This window comes from Mycteria americana, chromosome 17 (genome assembly GCF_035582795.1).
Source record: "Mycteria americana isolate JAX WOST 10 ecotype Jacksonville Zoo and Gardens chromosome 17, USCA_MyAme_1.0, whole genome shotgun sequence".
Classification (NCBI taxonomy): Eukaryota; Metazoa; Chordata; class Aves; order Ciconiiformes; family Ciconiidae; genus Mycteria; species Mycteria americana.
In genome coordinates this window covers 8123809-8134228 of record NC_134381.1, presented here as the reverse complement: position 1 = coordinate 8134228, position 10420 = coordinate 8123809, and the positions used below count along the sequence as shown (strand labels likewise).

The 10420-nt window shown below is 67.1% G+C and overlaps 1 protein-coding gene across 1 annotated transcript in view; it reads right to left on the bottom strand.

The window, feature by feature from the left end:
• Positions 1–2946: 2946 nt before the first annotated feature.
• LOC142418123 (hemicentin-2-like) overlaps positions 2947–10420 on the bottom strand; it is a 37052-nt gene continuing 29578 nt past the window's right edge. Inside the window, exons 49-69 of the mRNA XM_075519558.1 lie at positions 10262–10383; positions 9874–10038; positions 9678–9785; positions 9454–9588; positions 9024–9158; positions 8712–8902; positions 8105–8318; positions 7781–7915; positions 7520–7710; positions 7351–7432; positions 6949–7218; positions 6013–6162; positions 5658–5795; positions 5340–5461; positions 5007–5244; positions 4822–4884; positions 4607–4735; positions 4157–4486; positions 3784–3903; positions 3407–3533; positions 2947–3289 (exon numbers count right to left, since the gene is read on the bottom strand). Of these exons, the coding sequence (XP_075375673.1) occupies positions 2947–3289; positions 3407–3533; positions 3784–3903; positions 4157–4486; positions 4607–4735; positions 4822–4884; positions 5007–5244; positions 5340–5461; positions 5658–5795; positions 6013–6162; positions 6949–7218; positions 7351–7432; positions 7520–7710; positions 7781–7915; positions 8105–8318; positions 8712–8902; positions 9024–9158; positions 9454–9588; positions 9678–9785; positions 9874–10038; positions 10262–10383 (3508 nt within the window). The remainder of the gene's footprint in view (positions 3290–3406; positions 3534–3783; positions 3904–4156; positions 4487–4606; positions 4736–4821; positions 4885–5006; positions 5245–5339; positions 5462–5657; positions 5796–6012; positions 6163–6948; positions 7219–7350; positions 7433–7519; positions 7711–7780; positions 7916–8104; positions 8319–8711; positions 8903–9023; positions 9159–9453; positions 9589–9677; positions 9786–9873; positions 10039–10261; positions 10384–10420) is intronic.

Below are 10420 nucleotides of genomic sequence, written 5' to 3'. Positions count from 1 at the left end.
TGCCTGCGCAGGCAGTGCAGGCAGCACCCAGGCTTGTGCAACCGGTGTTTCCCTACCCTCAGGGCCCCGTGGGTGTGCCGAGCTGGGCCGCTGCCCGGGGAGGCTCAGCCGTGCCGTTCCCTTCCTCACTGGGGCATTTACAAGAAACCAGTTGCAGTTCCCGAAAGGGCCCAGCCCAAGCATGACACTGCACCTGTGGCTCCTTGCTGGGCAAATTCCCTCCTTTATCCCCAAAACCCATCCCCGCTGTGGCCACCAGCATCACTGTCGCAGCTGCCAGCCTGGCCAAGCACCTCTGAGACCGGGCACGCTCGCTTCACGAGTGGCCCGGCAGTGGGTTAGAGGAAACACCTCCAACTTTTGCTTGCTCAGACATGTTATGCCGCCCGTGCAATGCCCGAGGGACCTGGGGCACCTTTCCCTGGGGTCGCATCCTGGGAATGGCGCAGGGCCATCCAGTATTCCAGCTCCGGAAACGGGGCTCGTGCCAAGCCCGCCTGCCCAGGAAGGGAGAGCCCCAATGTTTTGGTGTTAGATGGTAATAAATCAGTGCAAACAGAGTTCACTGAAGGGGAATGGAGGGACTTTCTCAGCCCTATTTATTATTCTGGAGCAATTTCCGTGTGAGTTGGGGCAGGGTTTTTACCAGAGTGACTCCAGCTGCTCTGCTGCACAGGAACACTGTGCTTTTGTTTTTAAAACCAAGAAAAGAAAAAAAATAAAAGGGGAGGGGAATAAAAAGCTTGAAACTTTGGTAAGGAGAGGAACTGCCTTCGTCGGCCGGGCTGGAAGAGCAGCCTCTGCTCCGGCGAGCGCTGCCTGCGGGCTGGGATGGGGCAGGCAGCAGGGGCAGGCAGCAGGGGCAGGCAGCACAGGGGTTCCTGCAGCAGAGGCATGCGGGGATGGGCTCGCTGGTGCTGGGGTTTGCCTCAGCATCGTCCCTCCACCTCGTGGGGGTCCCATCCTGCCCCTCAGCATCCCCAGAGCAGAGCGGGGAGGGTAGGGGGTGGTGCCAGCCGAGGTCCCAGCTCCCCGCCCTGGGGGTGGCCAAGCCCATCGGGGTGCCCGTCGGGGAGATGGAACTCACTCACAGCCCCCCCGCCAAAACGGAGCTAGAAGGGGCTCGACTGCAGCCTGCACCTCCTGGGGCTGGGAAGGGGCTGGGACCCCCCCGCCCTGCTCCTGCAGGGACCAGCGAGCCCTTCTCCAGCGCCTAGGGGTGGGGGAGACCCGTGGGTGGGTGGAGAGGGGACAGCCCGGGACAGGGAGCCAGGTCCCCCAAGGCAAAGGGACCCCTTCCCCCCCCCGCCCCCGTGCCACGGCCGCACTCACCCACTCCCCAGGGCCCGCTGCCCTCGGCGCTCCGGTCCGGGGCTTGGAGCATCCGCCTCCTCCTCCTCCTCCTCCTCCTCCCTTATAGCCGGGCGTGGGCAGGCGGAGCCGCCGCAGGACTGTCCCCTCCGTGGGCACCGTCCCCCGGCGAGGCCCTGCCCTCCGCCTGCCCGCAGGGCACACGGGCAGAAAGGGGGGGACAGCTCGCACCCCGAGCCGGGACGGAGATTGTGCCCGGCCTTAGCCCGCCGCACCGCTCCTCTGGGTGCCGTCACCCGTGTGCCCCCACTCCTGACCTCCTCATCACCCTCCCTAGAGCACCGAGGGGGGTGTCCCCCTCCCCAGACCCCACAGAGCCACCTGCCCCGAGGGGTGGGAGACTGGCGGGGGCAAAGGGGAGATGATGCCCGGCTTTCCTCCCCGGCACGGCATGGCCGGGGAAGGTTGAACTTATTTGAAACTCCCTCAGGATGAGAAGCGGGAGCCCGGGTGGGCAGGAGGGGATGGGGCAGGGAGCTGTGCGGGGGGCAAAACCACCTGGGGACCCCAGGGGACCCCAGACCAGCAGCAGACCCGGCCTTGGGGAATGGGGAACCCCTAAGCTAAAGGACAGGGCTTTTTGGGGGGATCTCAGTGCCTCCACATGGGTGCAACAAGAGCAAGCTCCCGTGATGGGATCTGCCCGTAGCACCCTCACCTGGGTGCACGGCCATCGTCAGACCCAACGGCCCAAACCTGGGGATGGGTGGGCTCAGGTCCTCAGGGCCAGCAACCCCCCTCCCTCCAGCCAGCGCTGTGGAGTAGGACTGAAAGGGCTTTTTTGGCAACAGCCCCCACCTGCACCACGTGCACAAAGGCTGCATCCTGCTCTCGCTGCCCAAGGGACCCGAGGCTGGGGCAGGGTTGGACCTTCAGGTGCTGGACATTGGCCCTTTGGCATTGCCACATCCAGACAAGCTCCCTTCTATGGTCCGAGGCCACGCAGGGAGATGCCCAAAGCCCTGAGGAAGTCAGGGCTGCTGCTAGGGCAGCCCCCTCCTGCACACTGAAGGAAGCTGCTTTCTTCAGGCTCGGCTGATATGTGTCCACAAAACACCTTTATTTGGAACAAAACCATAAATAAATAAGCGTACACAGAAACCAAGTAGATTAAAAAAAAAGAAATGAACACAAGGCTATTTCAATTTAATACGTGGTTAATGCCAGGGTGCTCTGTGCCCTCCCCAGCCCGGGGGACTCACCCTGCACCCCCGTGGGGTCCCCACCAGCCGCTGTCACCCAGCTCCTCCCCTCCCCCCCTCTATCTGGGGGCTGATCGCGGCCAAGGCCACCCAGAGCTGTGTTTGCTCCGGGGCCGCCGGTGCGAGCTGCGGGGTTGCAACAAAACCTGCTGTTTGCAAGAGGCTGGCGGGACATCTTGTCCCCCCCAGGGCCCTGCTGAGTCAGGGACCGGCCCCGGGTGAAGGCAATGCAGGCAGGGGCTGCCGAGGGGCAGGGGAAAGCAAGGGGGGGTCCAGGGGGGGAGAGGAAAGGTGCAAGCTCAGCTGTCACGGGTGGGGTGGCGAGGGACAGGAGGAGACGTGACCCCGCGTCCCCTCCTGTCCCTTGGCTGTGTCAGTAGGGGTAGGGTGAGACAGAGATGAGGAGGAGGAAGATGCTGGGTGCCCGCTGCCCACCCGGGGCCAACGCCTGCAGCTTGAGGCGGTGGGTGCCGGGGTCCCGCAGTGGGCGCAGGGTGGAGATGATGCCGCGGCCCCGCTCGGTGCGGAGGGTGAAGGGGCTGCCGGGCTCCCGCTCCAGCAGCGTGAAGATAGGGCGGTAGCGGAGGGCAGTGCCCGGGGCGAGGTGCACCACGTCACGGCCGGCGGCGATGCCGAGGGGCAGGGTGAGCAGCTGGTACTGCAGCACTGGGGGGCCAGCCGAGCCGCAGTCCGGGGTGCAGTGACCAACGCACAGCCTGCACGAGAGCCAGGGGGGACATGGCCTGGTGTCAGGAGCGGCCAGGACACCTGGGTCCACAGTGCCACAAGAAGGAGCGTGGGACGGGCAGCCCCGGCCCCACAGCACGACTCACCCAGGCCTGGAGCCTCTCCGGTACCCGGCCGGGCAGGGTGCATCGACACACTGGGCACCTCCACGGGTGTTGAAGCACATCTGGCTCGAGCCACACTGGATCGTGCCCTCCGTGCACTCATCCAAGTCTGCGGGCAGAGAGGGAACAGGTCCAAGGGTGCCAGGGTGCCCATGTGCCCCAGGCTGAAATGGGGATCAAACCCCAGCTCCGACACCTTCCCACCCCCTGCCTGGGGTCTCAGACACCGGGGCAGCGAGATGCAAGCGCCCAGGCTTGCAGCCCCAAAGGGATGACATCGAGGGCACCGTGGGCACTGGGTTCACACCCCCAAGGACACAGGCATCCCCCCAGGGCGAGGACATCACCCCCACACTGACCGTGGCAGGTCTTCCCGTTGGGCAGCAGCCGGTAGCCGGGGGGGCAGACACAGCGGTAGCTGCCCAGGCTGTTCCTGCACTTGTGCTGGCACTGGTTCAGCATCTGGCACTCATCGAGGTCTGCGGGCGAGAGGGGGTGAAGCCAAGCGGGGAAGCATCGGTCCCCTCTGGTGCCCGCTGCCCTGGCACAGCCTGGGTCTCGCCTCCCCTTCCCGGCACAGCCAAGCCCGGGGAGAGCCCGACCCCGCAAACAGGGGTGCAAACAAAATGGGAGACGGGGCAGCAACGGGCAGAGGAGCTGCCTTTTGGGCACCAAGTGGCCTCCAAACTCCTTGCAAAGCCCTTCCCCAATATTCCCCCCGTGCTCACTCACCAGTGCAGGTGCCGTTCCTCTTGACGAAGCCCATGGGACAGGGGGGGCCCTGGGCACCCTGCCCCACAGCCTTCGCCACCCGGCGGAGGGCGAGCTGGGTGTAGAAGGACCGTCCCCGTGGGCTGTTCGGCCCCAGACGGCGCGGGGAGGGGTCCCGGGGGGTGTCCCGGGGGGTGCTGCCCATCACGCCCCCTCCATCCGCCCCCACTGTGCCACACTCGCTGCCCGGCAGCAGGGTCCTGCCGGGGGGGCACAGGCACTCGTAGGAGCCCCGCAGGTTGCGACACTCAAAGGCGCACGGCGGCGGAGACTGCAGGCACTCGTTGACGTCTGACGGAGGAAAGAGACGGGGAGTTGCAGCTGGACGGGGAAACTGAGGCAGGGCAGGGGAGAGACCGTGGCCCCACGCCCTGTGCCCGAGGTAGCGTCCCTTGAGAGTCCAGCTCGTACCCAAGCACGGCCAGCCAGCACCCAGCGAGCGGTAGCCGGGAGGGCAGGCGCAGCGATACGTCCCTGCAGCGTTCTGGCAGAGCTGGTTGTAACGGCAGATGTGGGAGCCCTCGGTGCATTCGTCAATGTCTGGGGAGCGGAGAGGGGACAGGGAGGTGGCACCATGCAGCAGGTGCCCCTCGCCATCCTCATGCCCCCCTGGGGAAGGTCCGTACCAAGGCAGTACAGCTGCTGAGGGCCCAGGATGAATCCCGGGGGGCACTGGTCTCTGTCGGCCCCTGGGAATCAAGCAGAGACGGCTGAGAAGGGACACGTCACTGCAGGGGCATGGCCTTTGCACCCTCACAGCCACCCGGGATCCCAGCGTCTCCGTCCCCATCCCTGGGAGCCCCCTTGTTACCCGCATCAAGCGAGGCACGGAGCTGGAAGCGGAGCTCCTCCGAGGCCGGGTCAAAGGAGGCTTCGACGGCGCTGGCCCGGACGTGCTGCACCCGGGGGGGCTGCGGGCCCGCGGAGGGGTCGTACACGACGGTGTGATTGCAGCGGGCACGGATGATGCGCCCGTCCTGCAGGAAGCTCTGCACTGAGCCCCCCGAGAGCTGCCCCGCGCCCGTCTGCACGTAGCGCTCGCTGAAGTCCTGGGGAGAGGCGGGGGGGATCAGACCATGGACCCCCCCTCCGGCTCCCAGCACAGGAATCACGGCCCCGTGGGGAGAACGGGCAGCATGGGTACCTGGAGCAGCACTGCGGCCTCGCCGATGCTCTCCGGCACAGAGCCGCTGATCACGCTGTCCAGCAGCAGAATGCCGGTGGCATCCGGGCCCCGGGCGAGGTGGGTGACCCGCAGGAGCTCCCCTGCCAGGGGGGAGCGGTGAGCAGCAGCCCACGGCACCCCCAAATGCAGCTGCATCTCCAGCTTCGAAGCTCAGCCCAGCAGTGGGCTGAGCCCCCAGGGATGGTGCATGGGGGAGACGGAGCCTGAGACGGGCAGGACCAGGCAGGACCGGGCACCGCAGCCCCCAACACGCCCGGGGCCCCCGGCATCCCTCACCTGTAGCAAACTCCAGCTGCGACGCGTGCTGGAAGGTGCCCCGGGTGAGCAGGAACCCGCTCCGGGCCTCCCCGCCAGCGTGTGCCAAGGACCAGTAAATGGGGGCAATGATGGCGACCAGCACCTGCATCAGCGGCCCTGGCGGGGGGGGACAAAGGGTGTCAGCCCGGAGCCAGCACCCTCCTAAGGGAGCACCCAAGCGCCCCGGCCCCCCCTCGCCCATAGGGCACAGCACAGACAGGGGTGCTGCTTTTGGGGGGAGAGGGTAGGGAGGGGGGAGAAATCTTTCCACCAAGATTTTCACCTGCCACAGGTCAAAATCCTCCCTGGGGCGAGGGCGGGGGTGACGACCTACCGACAGCGGGGGGGATGCTGCCGATGCTGCTCTGGACGACGGCAGTGCCGGAGCGCGGGTCATCCAGCACGCTGGCATCAAGGGTGGCAACGCCGAGCTCGTGGGCGTTGATGGCACCGACCAGGCTGCCCCGCACCCGGTGCGGCTCCCCTGGGGTGAAAGGGACAGGGGCAGCGGCGTTGGGGCTGCTTTCCCATGGGAAAGTGGGCTGCTTCCCTGTCTCCCGTCTCAGTAATTTGTGTGTCAAGAAAAACCTCATTTTCTGGAGGTGAAGGCAGCCAGAGCAAGGCAGGCAGCGTCCCTGCTTGGCTGCAAGCACAGTCCCCAGCGACCCCGCGGGTCCGGGCAGCACGGTGCCACGTCGACAGGGGATGCTGTGAGCGTGGCCCTGTGCCTTTTGCTCAACAGCGTGCACCAAAACCCCCCAAACCCTGCTCTGTATGAACCCCCACGGTCCTGGCCCCAGCCCCAAGCTTTTAGTTGCTTCTCCTCCCGCGCGCCCGGCAGCAGAACGCCAGCAGCCGTGCAGAATGCCCGCAGGGCACCCGGCGCTTCCTCCACGCTGCCGGCCGGCCTGGCCCCCTGCTCCCCAAGGTGCAGCAGGAGAGGATGTGCCGTGCGTTTAGCAGAGCCCCTGGGAAATGGGAATTTAATCACGGGCAGCAAATGCAGGAAGGCTGGGGAGAGGCAAGCGGGGGTGCGGGCTGGCACATGGTGGCTGGTGGGGTAAGGGTTTGTCTGGGCTCAGACCTTCAGATGAGCAGCGGAAGAGACAGGAGAGGGCAAACCAGAGTGTGAATCGAGGGATTTAGAGCAAGCAAGGAAAGGCAATATCCCTCCAAACGACTGTGTAGGAGGTCTTACCCCAGGGTGTAACAGTGCTGTGGGCCCCCCAAGCCAGCCAGAAGCCCCACAAGCCCCAGGGCAGACACCCACCTTGGACGGCCAGGGAGACGTGGGCGACAGCGGACCCCAGGGCATTGCGAGCGAGGCAGGAGTAGCTGCCGGCATCGCGGCGGCTGACGGCGGGCAGGAGCAGCGTGGCGTTGGGCAGGACGCGGGCACGGGGACCCTCGGGCAGCGGCTCCCCGTCCCGCTGCCACTCCACGGAAGGGGTGGGCTCCCCCGCCACGGCACAGTGCAGCAGCACCCGCTGCCCGGCGTGCACCGCCACCGCTCGCGGCGTCACCGCCACCGCGGGGGCACCTGGGCGGGGAGAGGGACGCGGGCAGTGCCGCAGCATCCCGGCGGTGCTGGGGCTGTTCCCCAGGGGGCGGGGGGAGTCCGGGGGGCTGGGGGGTTCCTCAAAAGGAGGGTGCATAGGGGGGCAGCACTCACTCTGCAGGGCCAGGGTGACAACCTTTGCCGCCGTGCCCGCATCATTCTCTGCCACACACCGGTAGTGCCCTGCGTCAGCGCTCTGGTGGTACCAATGGTGTTAGCGCCGCGCTTGGCTTTGCTGTGAAAGATCTCCGAAACGCGCCGGCACCCCCCAGACCCCACTCACCCCCACGGCACGGATGGCCAGGGAGCCGTTCCGCAGCTGGCGCAGGTGCCCGCCGGCCACCACCGGCACCCCGTCCTTGCTCCAGCGGATGAGGGGTGCGGGGTGGCCCCGGGCATCGCAGTCGAGGAGGACATCGCCCCCGGGGAGCTCCACCTGGTAGGTGCTGGGGTCCCCCCATATGATGGGTGCCTCTGGGGAAGGGAGAGGGGTGGCAGAGGAGGAGGGCTGGCCGGGCACCCCGGTTTCCCCACTGGCACCTACCTCTGACGGAGACAAAGGCTGTGGCTGTGATGGCACCGGCGCTGTTCTCAGCGCGGCAAACGTAGGTCCCGCTGTCGGCGCGGGTGGCTGCCTCCCGCCACAGGGTGCTCCGGCCGCTCTGCCCTGACACGCCGTCTGTGGGGTGCAAACCCCCCCAAAAAGCACGGACAGGGACCAGCTGGTTATAACCCCACTCAGCGAGCCGTGCCAGCACCCCAGGGACCCCGAAAGGTGGAAAAAGGACAGGGATGGAGCCAGGATCACATCCTCCCCCCAAACTCAGCATCCTCCGCCCCCCCCGCCCGCGGTCCCCCTGCCACGCACCGGTGACGGGCTGCCCGTCGGCTGTCCAGGAGATGCGGGGCTGGGGGCTGCCCGCAGCAGCGCACACCAGCTCCAGCCTCTCGCCCTGGCTCAGGGTGACGTCTCGGGGCAGGCGGGTGAAGGTGGGCAGGGTGTGGACAGAGAGGGAAAGCACGCGGACGGCCCTCCCGGCCGAGTTCACTGCGGTGCAGGAATAGCTCCCGGCGTCCCCTTCCTGCACGGGGAAAGGGGGGAAGACAAGGTGGGGGCTCAGGCCTGGGGTTCGGCTGCAGCCCTGGCTCGCTGGGCCGCATCTCTGCTGGCCGTTGTGCCCCCAAAAAGCCACAGCTCGGTCACAGCCGCTTTTTCCAGCCCACGTTAGCAAACTCACCCTGGCCCGACCTGTCAGCCTGTTGCAAAGGACTGAACAGGGCTCTCCCTCTGCCAAATATTTTTGAAAGCAGCCAGGAAGCAGCTCGGCTAAGTGACACCTCGTCCTGCCAGCCCCAGCCCGGGGACACGGCAGGGTGCAGAACAACCTGGGCTTTCTTTGCAGCAGCAAGAGGCACTTGTTTTCCAGCTCTCCCACCTTACAGCTAGCTCGGCTGCAGGAGGGCATGGTGCTCACCTGGGCATCCCGGAGCAGCAGCTCCCCAGAGGGCAGGACGGTGGCTTTCCCCCCGCCGCCCTGCACTGGGGCTCCCTCCCGGCTCCAAGACACGCGAGGCTCGGGGACGCCGCGGGCAGCGCAAGGCAGCAGCACCTCCAGCCCCTCCAGGACAGCCAGCTCTGCTGGGCCGGCCGCGATGACGGGGGGCACTGGATGGGGCGGGAAGGCAGGGACTCGCTCACACCTTGACAGCCACGTTTCACTGCAAGGTGTTGGGGAAGGAGCTCAGCAGAGGAGGGGGCGAGCGCTGGGGCCCTGGTCCTCCCTTACCTTGCACGATCAGCCTGGTCCTCCCCGCAGCGGTGCCCGAGGGGTTGCGAGCCACGCACAGGTAGGTGCCCGCGTCCCCCGGGGAGGCCTGGAGGATACGCAGCTGCCCGTCGGGGAGCACCTTCAGCCCGGGCTCTGCGGGGATGGGCAGGAATGAAGGGCAGGACGGGGCAGCGCGGCCACGCTGGGGCGCGGATGGGTGGCGTGCAGGGACTGCTTCGCCTACAGAAGCGTCCCTTCCTGGGGGGTCCCTGGGGAATGGCTCCAGCAGCCGCTGCACCCACCTTGGACGGCAGCCAGGAGGACCCATGCATAGTGCCAGCCGGCACCTTGCCGGGACGCCTACAACCTCCGGGCACCCAAATCTCCCCCCAGACAAAGGCCGGCAGGCAGCCTGGGTTCTGCCACCCTCCAGCGGGCTCCCGCTCACCTCCAGCGATGCCAACACCGTCCTTCTGCCAGGTGACCTCCGGCCGGGGGACCCCGCTTGCCTCGCAGGACAGCACCGCGCTGGCGTTGACCATCACCATCACCATGCCGGGCAGCGGCTTCAAGGCGGGGGGCTCTGCGAGCGGCAGGGAAGTATTGCTCACCGGGGCTTCCCCCAAGGTGGGCCAAGGCACGGGGAGCGGGACCCCCGAGAGCTGTGCGTACCGTGCACCGCGAGCCGGAGGTGTTTTCGGGCTGTGCCAGCGGCGCTCCTCGCCGTGCAGGTGTAGCGGCCAGCATGTGCAGGCAGCGCCTGCCTGATCTCCAGGGCCCCTGGGAAGACAAGGGGCAGAGGGGGGGCAGCGGGAGGGCTGGCAGGGACCCACCGCCCCACCGGGGCTGCACCGCCCTGTGCCTGTACCTGTGGGCAGGAGGCGGTAGCCCCCTCCTCGGCTGCCCAGCTGAGCCCCCTCCTTGCTCCACGACACCGCGGGTGGGGGCACGCCAGAGGCATAGCAGGTGAGGACCGCGGGGGACAGCCGGGTGACGACCACGTCCGTAAGGTCATCGGCAATAGTGGGGGGCACTGGAGAGGGGAGGGAGGGAGGTGAGCGGGGCTGCGTGGAAATGCTGAAGGGGATCCCATCCCCATGCGCGTGGGCACAGGTATTTCTATTTCCCCCCTTGCCCAGTCCTCTAAAGAGGACCCGAGCCCAGGGGGGCTGGAGCACACCCCACATCACGCCCGAGGTGGTGACAGACCCCAGGAAAGCCACTCTCAGCAGGACCCACAGCTCCCACGAGCTCACCGTGGACGGACACGAGGAAGACCTTGCGTGCCTCTCCAGCAGCGTTGGTGGCGATGCACTCAAACCGCCCCTCGTCCTGGGGACCGGGGCTGGCGATGAGCAGCGACCCCGAGGACTGCAAGCTGCACGGGCAGCGCACGCGTTGGGGTCAGCCCCTGC